The sequence below is a fragment of the Xiphophorus hellerii genome, chromosome 21, assembly GCF_003331165.1.
Source record: "Xiphophorus hellerii strain 12219 chromosome 21, Xiphophorus_hellerii-4.1, whole genome shotgun sequence".
Lineage (NCBI taxonomy): Eukaryota > Metazoa > Chordata > Actinopteri > Cyprinodontiformes > Poeciliidae > Xiphophorus > Xiphophorus hellerii.
In genome coordinates, this window is record NC_045692.1 from 23,091,197 (window position 1) to 23,116,033 (window position 24,837).

At 36.4% G+C, this 24,837-nt stretch overlaps 2 protein-coding genes across 3 annotated transcripts in view; both read right to left on the bottom strand.

Moving 5' to 3' along the window:
- The window catches only part of drosha (drosha ribonuclease III), a 533,117-nt gene extending 509,383 nt beyond the window's left edge, over positions 1-23,734 (bottom strand). The window contains exons 1-2 of one of the 2 annotated variants that reach the window (XR_004337233.1): positions 23,250-23,734; positions 22,086-22,131 (exon numbers count right to left, since the gene is read on the bottom strand). The gene's annotated coding sequence lies outside the window, so the exon portion shown is untranslated. The remainder of the gene's footprint in view (positions 1-22,085; positions 22,132-23,249) is intronic. The other variant, XM_032550765.1, reaches the window with a different exon arrangement.
- On the bottom strand, positions 6,220-9,756 carry LOC116711465 (melanocortin receptor 4-like). The gene has a single exon (XM_032550787.1). The coding sequence runs from the start codon at positions 9,272-9,274 to the stop codon at positions 8,285-8,287; it is 990 nt and encodes a 329-aa protein (XP_032406678.1). The 5' UTR covers positions 9,275-9,756; the 3' UTR covers positions 6,220-8,284.
- Positions 23,735-24,837: the final 1,103 nt, after the last annotated feature.

Genomic DNA, 24,837 nt, shown 5'->3' on the forward strand with positions numbered 1-24,837 from the left:
GTTTGCTGTGGAGTCACAAAATTAGCATCCAGTAATACATTTCATTTATCCAGAACAGTTTGGTGCTTTTTAGTATCTTAATATAAACACAAAACTCATGCAGAATCCAGAGAATTGAAAATAGCTGGTGTCTATTACGAGAAAATAATAAATCAGATGTTTCTTCCTCCAGACACTTCACCCCATGGACAGAAGAGAAAAAGATAATTACCAGAGATTGAATCTTCTACAAAGATGAAATTTCTAAAGGGTTGCTGGCTTTTATTAGCGCCCCGGTACTTAACTGCTCACTTCAGCTCCAACGTAACATTAGTTGTTGAGCTGAAATCTACCGGGACTCGGCTGATTTTGATATGTGACGCTACAGCGTGGCAGAATCAAAGGCTGGACACATTAGTATTAACCGCCCGGCTCAGCCGTTCATGTCTGGAAATCTCATGAGATGTTCGGTGAATCAGCCGGGACAAACTCATTAAACTGTCTGATGAATGACATCAAGCTTCCATAAACTCCCTGTTATCAGACGTTTGATCCACCAGAGGCAGAAAAGTCCAAATTTTCCATTAAGAATTTGTCCAATTAATTCATTACAAGGATATCATGTCATTTTATTTAATTTGATTCATCTACATTGTTGTGGCTGATAATGGGAATGGAGTTAATTTGTAATGTGGGAATAAAGTAATTATTTTTCTAAGATTTTTAATATCTATTATTATGTTTGACCTTTATTGTCTTGTTGATATCTAAGATCTCGTTTCCAAGATGAAACAAAAATACAAAATACAAACACAGCAACAATACATATACAAGTATTGTCTGTTGTTTCTTGTGAAAATATCTTAGTAAAAAACTGACTTAACAGTAACTTTTCAGCACAATATAGGACATTTTTTAAGTCAATAACTATTTAATATTGATGATAAAGTACTAACTCCATTGGCAGATTATTTAACTTATTACAAGAAATTTTTCCCATGTAATAAGTGAAATAATCTGCCAAATGAACTAGGTACTCAACGCAGGGCATTCTGGGTAAATAGAAGTAAAACAAGCATGCTCGTTTAGCGCTAATGGGAGAAATGTCTTTTAAAAGAGAAATCCTACAACTGCTAAAAGTTGATACCACTCCATTTTTGTTTACATTTTATGAAGATGGAAGTTGTGCTCAAGTGTCTTCTTCAGAGGTTTTTGTGTTGTGTTCATCAGTTGTTTTTGGTGCAGCGCCCCCACAGGTGAGGAGAGGACGCTGCAAAGGGGTTTGATTCGTTTGACTCAGAGCAGTGTGAAAAAGAACCGCAGCAGCTGAAAATGTAACAAATGTTGCAATTTTGGTCCCAAATTGAACCGAACCTACTGGACTATAAGGTTAGAGACACCACTTATAAAGCTTTAAATCATTTCATCCAACAAATGTTTGCAGCTTTCATGTTCTGTCTTTCAAATCATAATTCTCCCCACTTCAATAATTTAAATTTTTATTGTTAGAGGCACTGACTAATGTTTTTGAACTTAAAACAATGTGATTTAGTCTTGATCTGTTTATGTGCAAATGTTACTTGCTAATGACTCCATCACTGCTTGAACGTCTCTTGTTAGCGCCGTAATTAGTCTTATCGTGTTACTGCTACGTTGATTTGTGTCTGATTTTTCCTATAACAACAGGCAGATAAAACTGAAAGGACTGAAAATGAACGCTTCAGCCACTTGTGATATAACAGTGATTAACCACCTGCAGACTTAGCATTTTCACTCCACACAACAGCTGCCACCTCCCTGATAGAGGTGCATCGATTAGAACGGCTCCAACTCTGGTTCTGCTCCAACGAGGTTTATATCACATCCAAACGACTTTCACCACACATTCACATTTCTGAGTGAAGAAATACTTTACAGTCTGGATGTGATTTATGTAAGAGATCCCTTATTGTAACCATGAAAGATTAAATGTTCAAACTAAATCTGTTTGTATGCACCTCTCTTCGTTTATAGGTAAGAATATGTGGAAAAATTTAATAATTTAAGACTCAGGTTTTACCTACGATTCCAAGTTTGGAAAATTTTGCCTTGATTCATTGTAGTTGTGGAAAGTTGCTATGAAAATCTGTTAGCTAACATCTACGCTCTTCCTTATCTCCGCTCTTGAAAGTTCAGCCAAAAAGCAGCAAGGAAAATAATTGGCATTCCTGGATTGGCTGCTTCAATGATAGCCAGTAGCATGTCAAGTAGCATTGCATTGAGGTATTTCAGCTGTATTTTACATATGCTTTATGAAAAAATCTCCAAATACTAAACTGCAAATAGGTGAGAGTCTACTCTGTATGGTTATATACAGTAGACCACACTTTAAACCACATTTTGAAAAGTCAACATGAATTTTACTAGCCCTGTGTTTTGTTTGTATGACATATCTTAAAAGTTTTTACACCCAATAGTCTAATAGACTCAATTCGGATACCAAAATCTCCACATTTGTTACATTTTCAGCTGCTGTGGTTCTCTTTCACACTGCACTGAGTCAAATGAACCAAACTCTTTGTAAAACCTGTTCCCCTCCTCGCCTGTGGGGGCGCTGCACCAAGAACAACTGAAGGAAAAGACATGAAAACATCTGAAGAAGAAACTGAGTGCAACTTCCTTCTTTACAAAATGTAAACAAAAATGGAGCAACATTTGTAGGATTTCCCTTTTGTCTTTAGCAACTGCAGTCTGGGGACCATACAGAAGTGTTCCAAGGGCCACAAATGGCCCCCAGGCCACACTTTGGACACCCCTGTTCTAGACAAATGAACTAGAGTTTGATTAAAGTGAAATAAACAGGACCGGTGTGAAAGACTCACTTATGTAATACAAAGATTTAATCTAATTTAACCAAAAATGGTTAAGATAAACCTCATGATTATTACTATTTACGTCTTTAAATATTACACAAAAGCATTTTCGGTTGCAGTCTGACAGGTTTGTATCAAGGAATTATCACTTTCTAACAAAGGACACTGCTTGTGCTTTCTTTCAGCAATCCAAATGAAAGCACTAATTGACCTTAACTGAGGCCCTGACTTGGAAATAAATTCCAGCATTATTTGCCGTGGCTGGGGATGCCAGGCGCTGAGTCAACACGGACTAATTTAATGCAAGCAGCTTCGAGTACAAATCCCCAGAAGCACCGTCTGATAAGAGCCGGAGGCAGCAGAGCACAAAACGATGAAATATCCTAAAAATAATACATTTTTCAGCCTTAAATCAAGCGTAAAGAATAACGCGGAGCCACAACGCGGTGGCGATCGGTGGTCCGATCTGCTGGTTCATTGGCTGTTTGGAAGGCAGTGAGGCGAGGCTCTGACTGATAACGCTGGTTGTGGCGTTTCTCTCCAGCACATCAGGATTCAGCAGGACTCCTGGCTTAAAGATGCTGTTTGATAAGTGACACCCTGAAGAGCCAGAGATGAAGCAGCTCACTGCTTCTGCACAGCTGGGAGAATCTGACCGTTTTTAGACGGTCAGGTTTTTTGTTTTGTTTCTCACATCAATTTCATCATTTGCTCAACAGCTAGAGCGTTTCTCATAACAGTTATTTTTTTATTTCTTTATTATTGTTTTTAACAAATCAGTAAAAACACATAAAAAAGCAAAGCTTTACACATAAGAATCAGTCATTTTAGCTACTGTACCTGTCCAAAAAGGAGTGAGAAGGTTACTTTTTTAATTTCAACTCTTTATTACTATTCTTTAATATACCTTTGAATCAAAATGCAGGAGTATTTTGACACTATCATACATAGAAAACATAATTTATAGACTCATATATTTTATACTATATTTAACTGATTCATCTAAGAATATTCTGTTTTATTTTATTGTTTCTAGAACAAAAGTGCAAAACTAGGTAGATAAACTGGGATGTTTTATGCTCAGAATAGAAGATCAGTTCCTCAAAAAAAAGATTGATGTCAACAAAAGTGTCATTTTTAGCCAATTGTGAAATTCTGACACCATAAATGTAAATATTTTCTTATCACTTACAAAATATTTACTATTATTTCGTCATATATTATTTTGTATTTGTGTAAACTGAAAAAAAATACAATTACATAGCTCCTATAGGATTTTTTTCTCTCCAACTTTACAGTTATATGGCACAAATATTTTGACTACGTCTATTTTTTATTCAATCTATTTTAAGTAGGAATAAAAATGGAGGTGTTGTAATTTAGTCCTAAATTTATATAAAAAAAAATCTTTAAAGGTACTTTTGTAGTTTAAATTATGCATATTACTTGAACGTTTTAGCACACTGTCCAAATGTAGTAAAGAATGAACTCAACTTTACACAAATTTCCATCTATTGGTTCCAATAAGTCATAATTTTACCAAATTTTAGCCAAATTTTCAGATTTGTGCTCTGAAGAAGTGTTTATTTGTCGTGCTTTAACTTTGATAGTCTTTTTTTGTTCGTGATAGAGGGAACAAGTGAGTAAATTTAGTAATAGATAAAAAGAATAAATATATTTTTCTTTCACCTGATAAAAACAAACATTCAAATCTTCATCCTCACCATGAAACCCGTTGCAGTGGAGGCTTAGGGTTTTGTTTATCCCCCCTGAGGTGCTTTTATGCTTCTGCCCTCCAAGAAATTTTTATCAGTCTAAATGGGCAAAGTTTTGTATTTTCTTTCAGCTAATGTTCCAGGAGTCTTCCTGATGGATTTGTTTCGTTCTGGGTGACCCAGCAGAGACCCTCAGATGCAAACAGCTTAGCTAACAAAGAAAAGAGAAAACACCTCCCACCAGTAAAAGCTTTCAGACGACTTATCCAGCTATTAAAATATATTAATATGGATAAAAGCTTTCCTGCTCCAAATCCCCCATATTGTAGATTACTGTGGGGATTTAAACTTAAAATCAAAATGAAGGAGGAATTTACAGGATGTAGAAAATATTTTGATAAATGTAACACTCTTTTAACAAAAGATTTTCAACATAAAATACATCAAAATAAATAATTCAGATGAATCTCACACAAAATAAACTTTATAGTTGTTGTCAAAACAATCAGAATAAAATAATGTTTTTAACATATTTCTTAAAACTGTCACTCTGTTGTGACAGTTTGTTATGAGACAGTTAATCTGTGAAAAGATCGATGTCCTCCACCTCTTCCCTGAGGTATTATTGTCGTCTGGAGAAATGCACCAAAAGCAACCAATCAGAGCCAGGAGGCGGGTCTTAGTGCTGCCAATCAACCTTACATACTCGCTGTTAAATGTGATTGTGTCAGCGAAACGACTTAAACTGTTTATTTGCGGTCATTGGTCTACATGCTAATAGGACCTAGCATTTATGATAGGTTATGCTGGCAGCTAGAGCAATGACAGACATCCTGGCCCTGATTGGTTGTTTCTAACCAAGCAGTGCTTTTCTGGGGAAGAGGGATGAGGAAGAGGAGCTAAAGCTGTCATTTGCAGCCTGACCTGCAATAGCACCTTATAAAAGCCTTAAATTCAAGTATCTAAAATTAAGGCCTTAAAATGCCTTAAATCCAGGTAAAAAATGTAGTTTGGCCTTAAATACGATTACGATAATCACAGGTATTACATTTTTGCCAGAATTGTGTAATCATGCGTAATCTATGTTTTTTTCCCTCACATGCCTTTTCTGTCAGGCATAAGTTTGAGTCGTACGCAGACATCTGTATTATGTACTGATGACTAGCTGAAACATTACCCTCGCTAGCTAGTTAGCATCTATATTATTGCTGAAAAAGAAATATAACAAAGTCAGTTTTCCCGACTTTATTCTATTAACCTTTTCCAGTTCTGGGTGACTTTTGCAATCTCTTTTTCTTGATCTACTAAGAAAACTGTTGCATTCTTAATTTCCTATCAACCAAAACTAATTTGAAATTGTCTTGACATGGGAAAGAATTCAATTTCTTGCTTCTGCCACTGCTTTAAAAGCGTCACTGAAGGTTTTTCAGGTGCCATTCAAGGCTGTATAGAAAGATAAAGCCAAATTAATTGCCTTTATCAGATTGAATAGCTGCAGTATATAAAATCCTCCTGAAGACGAAGTGATTATTCATCACCTGCAGGGATTTCTGGAAGCCATAATTTAACGGTTTGCGATCTGAAGGTTGGATTTCCTCCCAAACTGAAGGAAACGTTGAGTTTTATCTCAGTTTCGTGCAAAATCAGAGTAAAGTTACATACAGATCTGCGGCTCAGGTTGCATTATGATTTATTCAAGTCACAGCAGCAGTGATTCACAGTACGCACTGATGGGAAAAAAAATACAAAACATGTTTTTCAGTTGCATGAGTCACATGTCAGGCGGAGCTGATAAGACACCCTGTTTACATCTGTTCTCTTGTGCGTTTTGTGAGCGTTTGAATGCAATTCAAGTTTACAGAGGTGCACATTAAAAAGGCAACACTTAAAACATCAAAACTGTACATAATCTTTTTTTTCTGAGACACTTTCATACAGAATACGGTTTCTTTTTATATCACAGTGCAACACCATTAAGGCAAAGATTTAAAAAAGCAGCAGGTCAGACACACAGAGAAAACCTACATTAATTATACTCCTCCCTTTCACACAAACACACTGAAAAATAGACTTACTTATAACCACATGCTTAAAGTGCCAGTGTGAATAACTCAAATGTGCAAATTTACACAAATACTTACACAAACTTACAAGAGCGTAGATGAGAAACAAGCAGATTTTTTTTTTACCCTGTTTGAACCTGTGAATGGTGCCATCAAATATTTCAGATTATTTTTTTAGCTCAACATTGTCCAATGTTGAATTTTCTTTGACAACTTTTAACTTAATGACATTACTTTTTTGCCTGAGGGTTTGAAGTAAACAATTCTTATTTTGTACTGAAAGTTTGCTATAAAAGAAAATAGTTTTATAATAAAGTTTAGCTGATTTGTGCTGGAAAGAGACCAATATTGTTCTTGAAATTTGTGCTGTGATGAAATCAAAGCGGTGGGTACACTTCCGCTAACCTGCTAATGTGCTAATTAGCGCATTGCAATTAGCACAATCACATTATAATTAGCTCTGCTATAAATAGCAGAGCTAATGCTTCGTTTAGCGCCTTTGCTAAACTTGCAAACATTTAGCACACCTAGCTTCCTTTAACTGAATTAAGTTTTAAAACACTAATTTATTTGGCTGTTTTGTAAACTTTCAGTTCAATAAAGGTGACCAAAAATGAAAAAAAAAAAAGCGATTACAGGAGAGGGCGTGATTGGTCGACGATGAAGGGACGCTATTGGCTTACAATGTGTCATGTGACAATCCGCGATTGGTCGACTCAGTGATAAAACGCTAAATATAGCATTGAGTAATTCTGCAGTATTTTATTGTTTTTAGCTTTAGCGCTTCAGAATTAGCTCCCATGTTGGTTTAGCTCTAAGATGAACTTCATGAATAATGTTGTAGAGTTTAAATTTATTCAAAAACATCTGGAAAGCAGCAAGACTTCATCACACAGATTCACCCCTTTGGTAAACAGAATTACAATCCTCTTTCTTTCTTTAGCCTCATCATTGACATATACATTAATGTTATCATTGAATAAAAATATCTTTGACAGCTATGTACAGTAATGCTATGATAACCTTATGAAGCAATAGGCCTCCTTTTATGGCAATGTCATGGTTGCCTCAGTAAACAATGGTATGATTACCTTTTAAGGCATTATTTTTATCCTTGATTACATCATAAGGCAAAGTTATGGTTACCTCAGAAATCAATGGTGTGATTAATTTAAAGAGAAAAACTCACCTTATAAGACAAAGTTGTGATTGCAGGATTACCTTATAAGGGTAAGTTATAATTATAATGTAATGATCGCTTTATAATGCAATACTGTGGTTGCCTTATAAGGTATGATCACCTTATAAGTAAATATTATGATTACAGTTAAGAGTAATGTCATATCACCTTATGTGGCGATGCTATAAAGTCCTACCCCAATGGTTCCATGTTCAAAAACCAATGGAGACATAAAGTAATCTCAGTTGTAACAAAGTTAGTCTCTTATCTCATTCTTAGCTGTCTAATGTGCTTTAAAAACATCATATGCTGAAGCATTTTCAATCTGTGCAGCTGCAAAACTGACATTTCAGGCTCTTCATCCTTTTAGATTCACAACATTGTGGACTGCAGACAAATCCTCTGTGTTAGCCAACCGTCTAATCAACCCCACTTATCCTGCAGACCTGCAGCTTTGCACTGCACACTGATTACAGATGAACTACCTGGAGCGTCTCACAGAAAGCTAATACACCAGAGAGCCTGTGAGCAGCAGAAGATCTCCTTAAAGGTCTTCCTCATCTCCTGGCTGCGGAAAGCGTAGATGATGGGATCGATGACGGAGTTGCACATGATGAGGATGAGGTACATGTTGAAGTGCGACATGAAGCAGGTGCAGTAGGGGTTCCTGGGGCAGGTGATCATCAGGATGAGGTGCAGAAAGAAGGGCGCCCAGCACACCACAAACACCCCCAGCAGGATGGTGAGGGTGATGGCGCCCTTCATGTTGGCGCGCTGCTGGATGGGCGCGTTGCCCGGCAGGGCGGCGATGCGCTTCATGTGCAGGCGCGCCAGCAGGAACATGTGAACGTAGAGCGACGCCATGAGGACCAGCATGGTGAAGAACATGGTGATGAGGCAGATGAGCACCATGGTGCTCTCCGAGTAGATGATGAACAGGATGCCAGAGACGGTGCAGCACGTCCAGATGCCGGCGATGACCAGCAACGCCCGCCGGATGGTGACGATGTTGTGGTACCGCAGGGCGTAGAAGATGGTGATGTAGCGGTCGATGGCGATGGCGAGCAAGCTGCAGATGGAGGCGAGCAGAGAGCTGCAGATCATGGAGTCGAACACGTTGTCCATGCTTTTGATGAACGTGACGGGGATGGTGAGGCTGCCGCCGTTGATCAGCGCTATGACGATCGTCTCCGAGGCGTTGGAGACGCTGACCAACATGTCGGCGACCGCCAGGCTACAGATGAAGAAGTACATCGGGGAATGGAGGTTCTTGTTCTTGATGATGGCAGCGACCACCAGGATGTTCTCCAGCAGACTGATGATGCCCAAAGTGAGAAAGACCTCGGTGGAAATCAGCAGCTGCTCGTAGCAGCCAGCAGAGGAATCCTTCTCCTCTCCGGAAACGTCTTTCTCTGGCAGAGTTCCCAGGCACAGGGTCCGGTTCAGGTAGCATGGGATCAAGCCTTGCTGAGCCGTGGAGTTCATCTTTACTTCTTCTCTTTGTTACAGCAAGTCCTGAATGGGTTAAGATTTTGATAAGTGTCACCTTTATTTATAACTGATTCTATGATTCTGTTTGGTAAATTTCTGTTGTCCATGTTCTTAGCCCATGATGTATCCTGGCAGCTTCATGCGCATAAAAACTCTGTCCATGAAGAAGCTGAGGAGGAAACTGACGAAGCCGATGAAAAGCAGCAGGAAACGATTCAGTTTGGGAATGTTTGGAGCGGTCCAGGATTATCTCAGCTGTTTCTTTTTCCCATTTTCATCTTTCAGCTCCTCCTCAAGCACCAAAAACAATCCTGTTGCTCTGGTTTCAGTGAAATGATGTGAGGAAGAAAAGTGGAGGAGAAACGGTGAAAGGGTGAAAAATAATCAGCCGGATCCAGAGCAGCAGAGCGCAGCGGCTGGCTGTGTGACCGATCATCACTTCTCAGCCACTGTGGTCTTATCCTGGTCTCACTTTCTCTCCCTCTGCTTATGTACCACACACACACACACGCACACACACGCACACCCTCAGCCCATCCCACCCTCACAGATAAAGTGGGAGGTGTAGGAGGAGCAAAGTTTAGGCTGACGCATTACTCAAGGTTTTGTCATTGAAACGAATTTGTTGCAATGTTTGAAACTTTTCCGGACTGAAGAGAGTAAAACTATTATTTTATTTTATTTGGTTTATGAATAAATAAATAATAATCATTCAGCTGCTGGATGATTATTATAGAAGAAGCTTGTTCTTATTTTCAATTAGTGATGTGCAGAAACCAACACTGCTTTTAATTACTATATCACTTATTATACTTATTATAAAATCAGTTCTAACAGGAGGAATAAACTTGGGTTATGTTCTGTGAATACATCTGAATTATTAATTTAATCTTAGCAAAAAATAGACACTAACATGCATTACTGTATGGCCAATGCAAATTACTTAGCACTCTTGAAATAAGACAAAACTAACTTACAAGTACCTTTTCAGCAATATAGGAGTTTGTTTTAAGTCAGTAATTCCTTAATATTGATGAAAAAGTTCTAGTTCCATCTGCAGATTATTTCACTTATAACAAGAGACTTTTTTCCATTTTATAAGTGAAATAATTTCCCAATGGAATATTAAGGATATTAAGGAATATTTGACTAAAAAATAAGTGCCTACATCTTACTTAAAAGCTATATGTAAGTTAATTTTGTCTTATTTCAAGTGTACCAAGATATTTGCACTAGAAACTAGATTAAAAAAATTCTTGGTAAGACTTTCTGTTTTTGCAGTGAAGAGTCTCAACAAAGGTTATGTTTCACAGCAGATAAATCCGACCCATATCCAACGATCTGTGGAATAATTTCGGATATACAGTACAGACCAAAAGTTTGGACACACCTTCTAATTAAAATGGGCTTTCTTTATTTTCATGACTATTTAAAAGGCAATAAATCCCACTTATTAACCTGACAGGGCACCTATGAAGTGAAAACCATTTCAGGTGACTACCTCTTGAAGCTCATCAAGAAAATGCAGAGTGTGTGCAAAGCAGTAATCACAGCAAAAGGTTGTGTTGTCTTAACAGTCTACTGATGGACCGGAACCATGTGACCACACATGCGGGAAATCAGCCGACACAAATAATCAGACTTTACTTATTTTATTCTTTTTTAGCGCTAGAAAAGAGAGATGCTTGCCCTCACAGGCTAATTTGTTGTGGAGTGAATATAACTGAAATTATACAGCATCTGCTCAAACACGGAAGACACATTGCTTATATCCTAAAGTCCGCCTCCTGGTCTGCAGATGTGTTACGTAACTAAAGGTCCTCCTAGTGGTCAGACGATGAGCTAAAGTTAAGTTTCGTTTCTACAGTAAGTTTCCATATGAAACAAAAGGCTTTTGTGTAGAATCTTTGTATCCTTAGTTGTGTGTGCGTGCATGTACGGTGTGTGTCTGAAGTAAACTTCTCAACAGTTGCTACTTTGAAGAAACTAGAATATAAGGGGTATTTTCAGTTGTTTTACACTTTTTTGTTTAGTGCATATTTCCACATGTGTTATTCATAGTTTTGATGCCTTCAGTGTGAATCTACAATGTCAATAGTCATGAAAATAAAGGAAACTCATTGAATTAAAAGGTGTGTCCAAACTTTTGGTCTGTACTGTATATCGAATTAATTTCAAAGCAACAAAGAGAACCTATTAATAAATACAGCTGTACAGATTTCTATTTCAGCTGCTACTAGATTCTTAGCAGCTAATGCTAAGTGGTCAGCAACTTGTTCAATTTCAACGGTCTGTTTACCCTCAACAGAGTAGTCAACGTAACAACAAAATAGCATTTTTCTTTATTTATAGCATCACAAAATCAACCTTATTCAGGTTTAAAGAGCTAATTAAAACTACGTCCTTTGTGGGGAAGCACTTCCTCTTCCACTTGTTACACTGGGAACAATTCACAAATTAAGCATTTGTGAGTGGTTTCCACAACCTGACACATCAGAGACTAATTTTGGCAGAAACAATTAGTTAGCCAGGTCTTCTTGTCCCACATTAGTGTCTGACCCCACATATGCTTTGTTGGAGGAAGAATCAAGAACTGAGATCAACACAAATTCCTTTTCTTTATTTTATTCTATATGCTGAAAATCCCAACAACTATAATTTCTCCAGGCAGCCATTTTGTCTGGAGAACAGCAGTAAAAACTGACTCTTGTCAAACTGAGTTACCTGAAAGGTAACAACAGGATCACAGGTTACTCCTTTTACTGAGCTCCTTTACAAGATTAAATAAAAAATATGAACTATTGATCATTTTGGAGCTTTATTTCCCGACAGCTATCCTCTCCTGACTGCGATTGTTGTGACAGCTAGCTCAAAGCGGATGAACTCCATCAGATCTCATTATGTTTACTGCTGTTTGTATTGAAGATCTGCTCTACAGAGAGCCGTGTTATGAGTGTGTGTGTTTTAAAAACACTAAAGAAATCTGTTGAATGTTCTCAAGGTATATAGATTGGAGGAGCAATTAGAAAACTGTCAGACTGCAGTGAAAAGCAACAGGTTTCCTGGAAAGACAAGGCTTTTACTAACAACCTGCCGGATCGCGCCAGCCTTTAATGCTCGGAAAATGTCAGCCTTTGTGCAATACAGAATTAAACCAGCTTAAAAAGCTCCAGAGAAAATGAGGTTTTTGGAGGAAGTCATGCCAACAGGTATCAATAATAAAATCTACCAAATAGTTTCAAAAAATCTAAATTGAAGCCTTGAAGCCCAATAACTTTAAATTGATAATCAAATGTCTAAGTTAACATTAAAAATCTTCAATATGAAGCTATATTTTACTGTAGTCATATTAATAAAATAAACATTTTGAGATATATTTTTATTATTATTACTTCATGTAATCAGCGCAATTTTCTTAGTTCTGAATAAAAATAAAATATACTCATTGCTTTCCTAACCACAGCCGTCTCTCTCCAACTTAATATACTTTTATTTATTTTTTTTAAAAACTTGTTTTTTTACATCTTCACTGAACAATGACGCACACTGATGACATGTCAGCTTGTTTTTCATCTTCTGGGCATCTCATTTATTTTCTGCCTAAATCAGATCTCTGTGATTCACCACATGTTCCCTAATATATTTAGCTCCCAAAAAATGTGCCTGTTTCTGTGTTACTCATTTTACACAAGGGAACAAATAATAAACTGGATGTTTTTTTTTTCTTTGAATTTAGAAAAATGTCTCAAGTTTATCTTACCTGCTTAAAATACCTGAAGGTTTTAGTTTATCTTGATGCAAATAAATAGGAAACTGATTGTTTGGTCACAAAAATACAAAACCAAATAGCAAAATATTGCTTTAAGATTGTTGATTATATTTCAAAAAGTAAAAAGAAAAAAGAAAGGAAAGGAGGGAACAGATGCCCATAAATGTACTTCGAAATCCAACATGGCAGTCTTACACATAAAGACTAGTAAATGCTTTTTTCTTCTAGTTCTTTTCAAATTAAACTTGTAATACATAATATCTCATAACCTCTATTTGCATAATGCTTGTGTGCTCAAAATGCAAGAGAGAAACAATATTAGCAAGTGCTGCTAATCATAGCTGGCAACAATGAAACAATTAAAGTCGTTTTCTATGTGTAGAAAACTATACATAGTTCCTACAAGTCTAAATGGCGCCATCTTGGTAGGCAAGGTCAGTGGAAAGTATAGATGAACCATGGCCTCAAGACCAACAAAAAGAAGGTTTATGGGGACTCTTAACCAATGTGCAAGAAAAAGACATATCAACAAAATGGCTGCTGTTGGTATCGACCCGCATGAGGCAGAGAATGGAAACATGTCAGACGATGTGGACAATCTGCCTCTGATCTCCTGCTATGACATAGTTCACTATTTAATGAACATGAAGAGTGTTTATACCATGGAGGAGCTTCACATAAATCCATGGATGCAAACGATCAGTATTTAAACGGATTTATAAAGGATGTAACAACAAGGTTCTGGTGAACGACAAGGTTCTGGTGACTGGCAGAGTACATGTAGTAACAAACAGACTACATGTCCGTCTTAGCTAGCAGATAAAAGCTACATTAGCTAAGCTAATTTTGCTACTAAGTACAAATATCACTGATAATTATCTCAGTATTACACAGAGGTGGGTACAGAACTCACATACTGTAATTGAGTAATAGTTGTAACATACTTATATTGTTCATAAGTTAATAAGAATGAGCCGAGAGCTAGCTCTAAGCCTGTAGCTTATTTATTGTTGTCATAGCAACTGCCATGACAGTTAATTATGGTAACTACCAAGGTAGCTGTGAACTACAAAGTTCCCAGATCTATGTATTTAAATATAAGTATTTGGAAAATTTATTTGCAAATAGCTGGAGATTATAAAATATCTCCATGGATTCGGTTAGCTGGGTGTCGTTCAAAAATATCCATCTAGATAAAAAAACACCATTGTGTTTAAATTCCTCTTTGATGACTCTTGTTTGCAGATTTATTTAGAGCAGGATGTCATTTGCATAGCAGAGGAACTGAAGGTTGAAATGGCAAAAGATGAAACCAAGCTGCCCAAGGACTAAGCTCTGAGGAACACCAGAAGTAAGAGGAGAAGTGGGAACAGAAAGTTTGATAGGAAGTTTCTAAAACACTCAGACAAAGCTGTCTGGCAACAACAACCTTAATACATTCAAAGTAATTAAAATTCTCTTTCTAATTTTGAGTCTTCAGCGGGTCTAGATGCCTGAATACAATAAGTCGCTGCCATAATCAATCATATCTCCCTGTTAAGGTGAAGGTGTTACCATGGAGACAAAACAAGCCTCTGTATGCGCTGCAACTCATATTTCTGTGTAACTGTGTGCTACTGGTACTGTTGGACCTACAGAATGCTACATTCATCAAATAAACCTTAACTCTGACGTTTAGATTGGGCGTTCCCACCATGCTGGACTGATCATATTGTTCATGACTTCTAACTGAAGATCCATTTGTGATGTGATTTTTCCGACTGGTCAGGCCTGCAGCAGCCGGTGGTGCTCCTGTTTCAGAGCGCTCTCCCTCCACTCTGCAAGACACTCGGGTTGCTGCTCAGAAACAACTCAGATCATCAAAGACGGGAGAAGAGAATAAATGCATCAAAGCAAAACAGCTGCTAAAGCTGCTCAGGCTTTTAGCTGCTGCTGTTTTTCCAAAGAGAGAACAAACCACTTCACAAACTCAAAACATCTGCTGGTTTCTTTATCCTGATCATATTGGGATGTACGTCTTTTAAACTGGAACAAAACAGCATTGTTGTGTTTTCTTTTATGTAGTTTCTCAGTTCCTCCTGTATGTATCTTTTAAACACATGAGTGTGTGGCTTTTGGTTTTTTATTATAATTATTTTAAATGTACAAAAAGCAAAGAGGAAGACGAGACTTTCATCCACAGCTACTGATAATCTTCTGCATGGCCGTTACAATAACTACAGTAACTCTTTGTAGAATTTGAATTACTAAGAGTTACAATAACATTTAATTTACATTAAAGTAGTTTAAAGTTAAATTTAATTTGAATTACTGAGACTGGTCTGTGTTGGTCCATTAGTTAATGGAGTTTTGCACATTAAAATTATAAAAATGAATCTGTTTAATGGAAACTAAAATGTTCTGCTAAAAAGTTTATAAGCTTTTTGGCCATCTCAAAATATTTTTATTTCGCAAAATTGCAATGAAAACAGTTTTTTCACATCAGACGAGTCACATGATCAACAGCAGGATGTTACTACTGCTGGAAATGCAGAAGAAGACGACAGGAAGTAGTAGGATGATGAATATATGTCATATAACTGTTTACATTCGTCGCTGCCATGATTTTTAATAACTTATCGCGTGAACGACTTTATTCACATGTGATTTAATTTATTTTTCTTATGTAATGGACACTCTACAATTGCAAAATTGTGCTTTTTACGCTAGAATATAGAAAAAGATTTTCACACATTTGTAATCGAAACGCAGTTACTGTGTGGTTTGGCTCATCCATCCTGCTGATTATCAGAACTGACTTTCCCTCCATGTTTTATTTTAATTCTCCTAAAACTTGGTTATTTATACTTAATGTATATAAGCTGCTGATTGTGTAGAAAAAATGCAATTTATGCACAAAATCCTGGCCAATAATGTTGATTTTGATAAGTGGGATTTATACTGAAAACAACTTTCAAGTTGGTTACCACTACCCTGATTCTCTAAAATCCTCACAAACACCATTTATATCTAAAAGACCCTCAAAGCCTGTTCTGTGGAGATTGAAAAAAACTTTAAAACTTTTAAAAGAAGCTAAAAACTCCAGCACTCTGATTCACTCACAGCTACATTTTACAAAGAAAGAGTTACAGAATTAAAAAAGTCATTTAATCGCTCACTACATACTAAATACTAAGGAACTTTACATTTGGTTGAAGCTCAAACGTTCATCCATTCACAGATTCCCAAACATAGACGATGATTTCTGAAAACAAAAAAGCCAAGCACCAAACCAAGGCTATTTCTGTTTTAATGCAAGGCCTTTTTAAATCTGTTTCCATGGCAAACCTGCAAAAAAATGCAGAAAATAAAACCTTGAATTCATTGTTGACACCTGAATATCAACCTCAGATTGTTGCCTTTTAAACACAGGAATTTGGGATTAAAATATTTGTCGCGTAGAAAGACTCCAATTTCTACCTTTGCAAGGAAGCAGATATTCCAAACATGATGGCAATAAGCAAAGTGTATTTGAGAGATATTGTGAGTTAATGTATTAACATTCCTTCAACCAGACAAAACTTCTGTATAAATCTTTAATTTTCAATTGAGCAACCTGCGAGGATCCTGTATTATATTTTATAAATGCGTCTAATTATGTGAGAAAACCAAAATTTTCTGTTTATTCAGTCAGTATTTAATACAGCTGACAAAATAATCGAAACATTTAGCAATAGAGAACTCAAATTTTGTAAGAAAATGGCCACTTAATAAGATCTACAAATCAATTAACTTTAGATTAAATAATTAATCGATCATTTTCCATCTGCTCTCTTGTCGATCCTGTTGTGTTAGCAAATATTTCTAAATATACTTATTTGGGATGACTAAAGGAAGATTATTTAGTAAAAACAGTTAATTTATAAACTATATAAATATTTTTTTCCAGCTATAGAGGTTTAGCAGTAAAATATGTTCTGAATAACGAAGCATGCTGACGGATTTTAATTTAGATTTTGAAGAGATTAAGTTTATGAAAGCTGTTAATCTTTGTCTTGCAAAACAGAAGCAGAACAATGAAATGAAGTTAGTGATTTAATCCCTCTGCTTCTTCAAATATCCTCTCTGTGATTTATGAAGGTTTCCAGCAAAATGCAATAAAAAAATAAAAAAAATCCCCAGGAAAAAAAAGAAACCATTCCAAGTGGAATTTGATAGGAGAAGCAATTTGAACGTTTGCTAAATGATTACACTTCACTGGAGCTGCAGAGATATGAGGAAACATTCTTGTAGATTCAGGGATGATGTTTTTATTTCCTAATAAAGGAAACATCGTTGACCTTTCCCAGGCTGGTGGAGAGAAAGCAGCACTTGGTTTCTGAGTGTCTCCTGATTACAGAGAGCGAAACCTCGCCGACTTCTTCCTGAAAGGTCGGGTCAGAAATCATCGCTACGCTGCTGGCTGCTGATCTACGATCTCAGGAAACAAGCTGAGTGAAACACAAATTGAAACGTCGTTTCTCTGAACTGACAAAGTTAGAGAAACAACATCCGCTGTTTAGACCAGTAAATGGATTCGGAAATAACAAAAACATTCAGAGGAATAGAGGGAAATAAGGGTTTTTTTCTACTGATTCTGAAGCAATAAAGTCAAAGCAACCCGTGAAAATGAAATCATTTTATAAGTAAAATGTTCAAGATGAAGAGTTTTGTTAATGTGTAACACAAAATTACAATTTACTGACTCTTAAAACTGACCTTTGTATTTGTCTTTGATTGTAGCTTGTTTTAAAATCAATACGTTTTAGCCAAAACTCTGCAAGAAGCACAGCTAATGTTGTGTTATTGCATTTTAGACAGTAAAATGTAAATTTTTTTTATTAAAAAATGTATTAAATTAGCTTTTATTTGCATCTTTTAGCGTATTTCTAACGTAAAAAGGCTTTTATCGTAAGGTTAATTGATTAATCGTTAGAACAATTGAATTTAATTTGTAAGAAACAAGATATGAACATTAATACAATTTCATAAATAAAAATAAGAAAAATATATAGTTGGAAAAACTACTTCAAAACGCTTTATTTTTAAAAAGGTTTGTCACAAAAGTAATAATTTAGGTTTTACATTTGAATGAGCAAACCTAATTTTTCTAGACATAAAACAACAAACATAACCAACTAGAAGTTGAAGCAAATTTGATTTTTTCCTTGTGGAGGAGGATAAAGAGACAGAATCCGGAGTATTTCAGAAAACAGCTGGGAAACGCATTTAGATCAACTTTTAGAGGCTTTTCTGCTTCCTGCGTTTGAATTGTTCCAGCAGTGTGGTGCCGTCTGAGTGGATCTCGTCCTTCCTGTTTTGTTTTTCCTGCAGCTAAACTCGGCTTTGACTCAGCAGCAGGACGTCGGGTCTCGCTGATGAAGACGTTGTTCAAACCGAGACTGCAAAAACAAACTGACCAACGCAAATCGAGTCTGGTCATTTCGACCTCACAAACACACTGCAGAAGAAATTATGTTTCTGAACATCTGCTACCTGGAAACACTGGGCTCATATTGTTCCATTTGTTTAAAACTAAAGCATCTTCCTCTGTAGATATTAAGAGAGGCTGTTACTCAGGGATATAATTAAACCTTTTGATTTCCAACATGCAGGAAATCAAAGGTGTTCCTGATTGATAGACTGTCATTATTTGTGTGTAACTGCAGCATCATTAGTATTCTAACAAGGCTAAAACACAATTAGTGCCGAGACAAAGCATCAATAATTACATTTCTAAGTAATTACCTTGGACTCGTTATCAGTTTAGTTTGTGACTCCTCATTTGGAGCTGAGTGACTCAGGAGTTTGCCGGTTTTCTCGTTTGTGAGATGAGTGAGGATGAGGAGCAGAAATTCATCCTGAAATCAGGCGAAAGGCAGGAAGGATTCCCCACTGCGGCAACACAAACAGTCTGCTACACCGTGTTTCTAAGTCAATATTGTGCTTTTTTATTTCAATTAGGGAAAAAACTAATTTGTGTTCATGTTATGACTATTGTTTTCAGTTTAACCCAATTATGATGATACAATTTTGGATTTTGGTCACATAAAAATAAATCTGGTGTTTGACTTTTGTTCACATTATTGAACAGAAGCTTTAAAATCTGCTGAATTATGTGAAAACTTTTAACTAACTGAACAGATGAACGGATGATTGGATAGATAGACGGACGGACGGACGGACGGACGGACGGACGGTTGGATGGTTGGATGGATGGATGGATGGACGGTTGGATGGATGGATGGATGGATGGATGGATGGATGGATGGATGGATGGATGAACTGATAAATGGACGGATGAACTAATTGATAAATAGGTCATGTTTAATTGAATAGATATAATTTTTATACAACAGAAAAGACGATCAACTCCAGTAATTAAAATATTTTTCCATATTCTATCAGATCTTAAAAATAACCAGAAGTCCATATTTTCCAGACATGATGATGAATATTTTCATCAAAGATCCAGCAGTTTTAGTCATTTTAGACGCTAAATAAATATTCATGTAAATATTCTGTATTATTTGTTCCTGCTGCTGGACGTTATTCCGTCTCCCGTTGAGCAGGAAACTCATTTCCTCCAGCAGCCTGTAAACGAGGAGGCGATGCTGCATCTTGTGAGCCGCCAGAGAATAACTCTGAATTGATTATTTGAGAATGAACCAAGCAGCTGTTCATGGACGCTTACAGGCTGCAGAGATCTCCATTATCCCTGGAGCTGCACTCCTTAATCTGCTGCGTTGATCCACTGAAGGACGTGGATGGAAACAATCAGCTCAGAGATTTCATTAACAGGTTCTAGTCTCTGCTGCATCTCCTGATGTTTAACATGTAAATACACCGATAGGTTTGCTAATGTTTTATGACTTTAACAGATTGATGGAGCTTTAAATTACTGGAGAAACTTTTTTTTTTTTTTTAAACTTGTCTACACTTGCAAAGCTGTTCAAACTCTAAAGAGAAAAAGTTTTGGTAGATTTTGTTTCAACAGACCAGAAATAATGAACTGCCTTCATTAATATCCATTTTTATCATTCATTTATTATTAATTTCAAAACACAGACACAGTTTTGATTGCATTTCCTTTAAAAACACAAAATAAAAAGTAAAGACGCACTACAACTAAGAGTTTAAGCACAAAATCCAAGTGTGGTAACACAAAACAACTTCATCTATAATTCAATTAAAACATTTAATCAGATTAAATACTTTTTAATTTCACTCGAGTAAACAAAAGTTGAAGTAGTGCTACTTTTATGTGAGTACAGTTTGAGGTTCAGAAGAATCTATCTGAAGAAATGTCTCCACTTTTAAAGTCTGAATGTGTCTGATTAAAATATTCCTGTGGTCAGAGGATAAAACTGATGGCCTCTGACATTTTGCATGAAAAGCACTTAAAAAAGTAATTCAGGTGGAAGGTTGAAGGGTAAATGGTTGGATCTGTTCTTTTGTTCTGGTTCTACTTTCAAAAAATCATCCCGCCATCTCTGCTGCTGCCTTAAATTTCATAAAATCACCCAAATTATTCACCGCAGGACCACGTACGGGGAAAGAAAATGGTCCAAAATGAGCTAAAATTATAATTATTGGAGACTTTTCAGTGAAAATTGATCCACGTTTAGGTGACTAATCCGACTTATTTTTGGTTGATTGATGCCATTACTTTTTTGGAGTGTCATAAATGTGACAGGACCAACTCTGAGGGCTGGTGCTGCTTAAAACTACTGGAACAAAACGATAATCAACACATCTGAGTAACATCACACACAAACAGTCGGCACTCTGACGAGGCAGAACTTACTGACTTTCAGCTCACAAACAAACTCCAAACATGTCCTGCTTTCCGTGCAGCTTCTGCAAAGTTAATGGCATCTCATAGAGAGATAAAAGCTGCAAATGGCACAGGCAGACGTCAATGCTGCTTCAGCTCCATAATTAGCTTTAATAGAGGCCAATTTCTTTTATTTTTCAGAGGTTATTCTGTGCCATTGTCGCTTTGATTCCCACCGTTAGCAACAGTCCGCCTCAAAGAAATTTGCGCGTGAATCACAGAGCGGGAACGGCAAAAAACACGGCAAGTTATGCAGACACATGTTTAAAGAGCAGGGTTCGTACGGCTGAATTTAAATTAAGTAGCTTGATTTCTGTACAAAGTGCTTAATATTCAAACTGCAAAAGTTTGTAATAAAGTGCAATCAACAGTTTGATTAAAAGTTGGAATGTGGAAAACATTATTTATGACTAAAACCAGGTAAAAGACACAGACACATTTTCTCCTCCTGTCTAAAGTTAAATCACTTTCTGTGTTTTAGGTCAATTAAAATCACCAAAATTATTTCTAGTTGCTAAATGCCAGCAAAACACAAAACTAACTTAAAAGTAACTTCCAGTAGAATGTGAGTTTGTTTTAAGTCAATAATTACTTAATATTTATGAGAAAGTTCTAGTTCCAATGGCAGATTATTTATAAGGAAAAAAATCTCGCTATAAGTGAAATAATCTGCCACAGAAACTTGTACTTTCATATTAATACTAGCAAATTATTCACTTAACACAAACTCCTATTTATTATAAGTTAGTTTTGTTTTGTTTTTATTGTACAAAGAAATCTGCACTTGAAACTCGACCAAAATACTTGGCAGGATTTTATGATTTAGCAGTGAGAAAACTTAGCGAGAATTTTTTATTTTTTGTAACATTTTTTGCAAACTGTTTAGCATTTAACAATATTTGTTTGGGTTGATTCAGTATAATTAATAGTTATTATTACTCATGCCTAAATGACTTATTGATTTTGTATTTGAAAGAAAAGTTTGCTTATATTTTAAACATTAAATAAAGTTACTGAAATAGTTTTTCCCTTTTTTGTTAAATTAGTGTTTTAGTTGTACCATTATTAGACATTATTAATCACAGCAATAAATTATATAATAGTAAATTGAAACTGTCTTTTTTTAGTTCAGCACCACTTCGTTTTTATCAAAATGGTGTTGGAAAAGTTTGAAAACTTACCTTGAAAATGCTTGAAAAGTGCTTGAATTGGGAAAATGTATGAACCCTGAAAGAGTAGCAGAAAAAATCATGTTAGAGGGTTTTTGAAAAGTAAATTTTGAGCCTGTGTGAGACATTTTTAACATTATTGATAAATTAAACTCAGAGTTGTGCACACACTTCTTGTTTTTGAAGATCTTTGCGGTGGTTTGTCAAACCAGACATTCGTCAGTGGAAAAAGAAAAGTCTGAAGAAAAGTACTATAATACCAAATTAAACTTCTGGAATGAATGTAAATGTAAAAGTGAAGATAATAAACACGGAGTCAGGACGGTGTTATTTCATCATACGAAGCGGTAAAGAGAAAATTCATGGTGTCATTTTGGTCGTTACGTAACTCCAGTTCACAGATTGTGGATAAAAAGCCTGAACAATGACAGGTCAACAATCTGCGGCAGTGTAATGATACAGTGAGTGCTGCTTGGAGAAACAATCTTTAATGGTGGAGAAGATGATCACATTATCGCTCTAAAGGAAGGAATTAAAGGCAGTTCACAGCTTTTAAGGAAGTTTCTTTTTGGTGTTGATTTAAAGGAATGTTATGAGAGTCTCCTGTGTTACATTTTATTAAAAATAGTCTGAAATGGACTTAAAAGGAAGAAATAAGTTTGTTTTCCTGCTTCACCTTTTAGACCAACTTCCATCAGTTTCAGGTTTATAAGTCGTTACACCAATCAGTGCGATTGGTTGAGTCACTGATAAAAGCTGTTGGTTCTGTAAGACGTTTGAACCGTTTGTTCGGTTCTTAAACTACCTGGAACAACGGTTTGCTCTGGAGGTGCTGGAAACATGAACTTTCTCGGTTAAAAAATAGGAGCTTACATTTTTCTAACAAAAATACAAACTCAAGAAACATCAGTAACACAAACTGAAGGAATGGCCTTCTCTGATCTTATTCTAAATTGTTTTCTAGGCTGGATTTTTTACTTTTCAAACTCCGAAATTTCCATGTTTTAATTTTCTTTTCCTTTCCGTTTTATTAGAAAATTTCTGAGAGTAATCTAAACATTTCTGAGTTTCTTTTCTTAAAAATCTTTCACTTTTCAAACTCAGAAATGTTTAACTGAACTCTAATTTGTTTGTGTAGAAAGTTCAGTTCAGTTGAGGAGGTAAAGATCAACAAACCTCGGTCTCGATTCGGTTGTAGGGAACTTTGGGGCGCTTCAAATGCATATGTGAACGCCAAGCGGACCTGAGACCGCTCCAAAAGCAGGAAGTGGAGCAGCTGTAGTAGGTAGAAAAAAGAAAAGAACATTTCTGCCAAGAAAACTCAGGAATTTTTAGATGAATCTCAGAAATTTTCAAGAAAAAACAAGAAAATTTCAGTTCTTAGCGAGGTGTTCTGGGCACGTCCCACTGGGAGGAGGCCCAGGACACGCTGGATGTCTCCTGGCTGGACTGGGAACGCCTCCACATTCAGCCTCCTGGTTTTACTAGGGAATAAAATAAAAATAACTGCACACGTTATGTTAGAAACACAGAACTACAATAACCCTGATAGGCCGCTGTAGATCTTTCTATGCCACTTCAGGATACAGGAAAACTGAATTCTTCTAGCAGTTTTTTACTTTGTTGCATGGTGCTAATATTGCTGTTTCTGCGTTTTCTGGTATTATATTACTGTCATGAATAGGTGAGGTGAGGGATGGTGAGGCAGACGCAGCGGACCCAGGTATGATGAATAATGATGGTTTTAATGACGAAGCACAGTCCAAACAACGAGCAGCAGGCACAAGGACACACTGACAACGAATAGACTAGACATTGACGAGGACCCGACGAGGAACAAGGAACACAGGTGGAGTTAAATACACGGGAGGGTAATCATAGAAACGAGACACACCTGGGAACAATCAAGGGGAGGACAGGACAACGAAGAGACTTAGGGACACAGAACACTCTAAATAAACAAGGAAAAGCACAGACCATGACAATTACTTTGTCCATTATTAAAAATCAATCTGATATTTTGTTGCTGGTCAGCCTATCAGGTCATATTCTTCAGAAAACAAACTAAAGGCAACAACATCTGAGAACAAATAAATTATTTTTGAATTTTTGTGCTCAGGGTAAACTGGTATTTGAGGGACAAAGTGACCAAATAACACGGAAACATGCACCGGCTATTAACTGAACGTGTCTTTGCCTCCATGCTGGTCTCTCATTAGAACCTTCCTCACCATATAAGTCGGTAATCTGTTGGATGAGAAAAATGTGTCTGCAATGATAATTTCTCCATCCTGGACTCTATGGATGCCATTAGCTGGTAATATTCCTTAATAAGACCTGACCTTGTTTGGCAACGATGCAGAGAAATAAGAACACAAGATGACTCAACTTCATGTTTGTTACCTTTTTATACAGATTTATATGTACTCTGAATTTAAAAAACAACTTTCTTTGCATAGAATTCCATTGTTATTTCCACAAGGACGTCCAAAGGGGGACAATCTGGGCCGTTTCTCAATATGCCTTCTTGTCTGTACTTGTGTTCTTGTGGAAGATCAGCGACAGCAGCCCAAGTACTGATCCAATTCGAAGTACGCATCCAGGCAAGAACGCTCAAAGTACCAGGATGTGTTCTTGCTCCGCCCATTTTATCGAGGATGCGTCATTTAAAATAATAAAAAGGCAACTTTTTTTTTTTTTAAGTAGTTTTACCAAACAAAGTTGTTAAAATGTTCAACTGAAATAAAGACTTTGCTCTTAATAA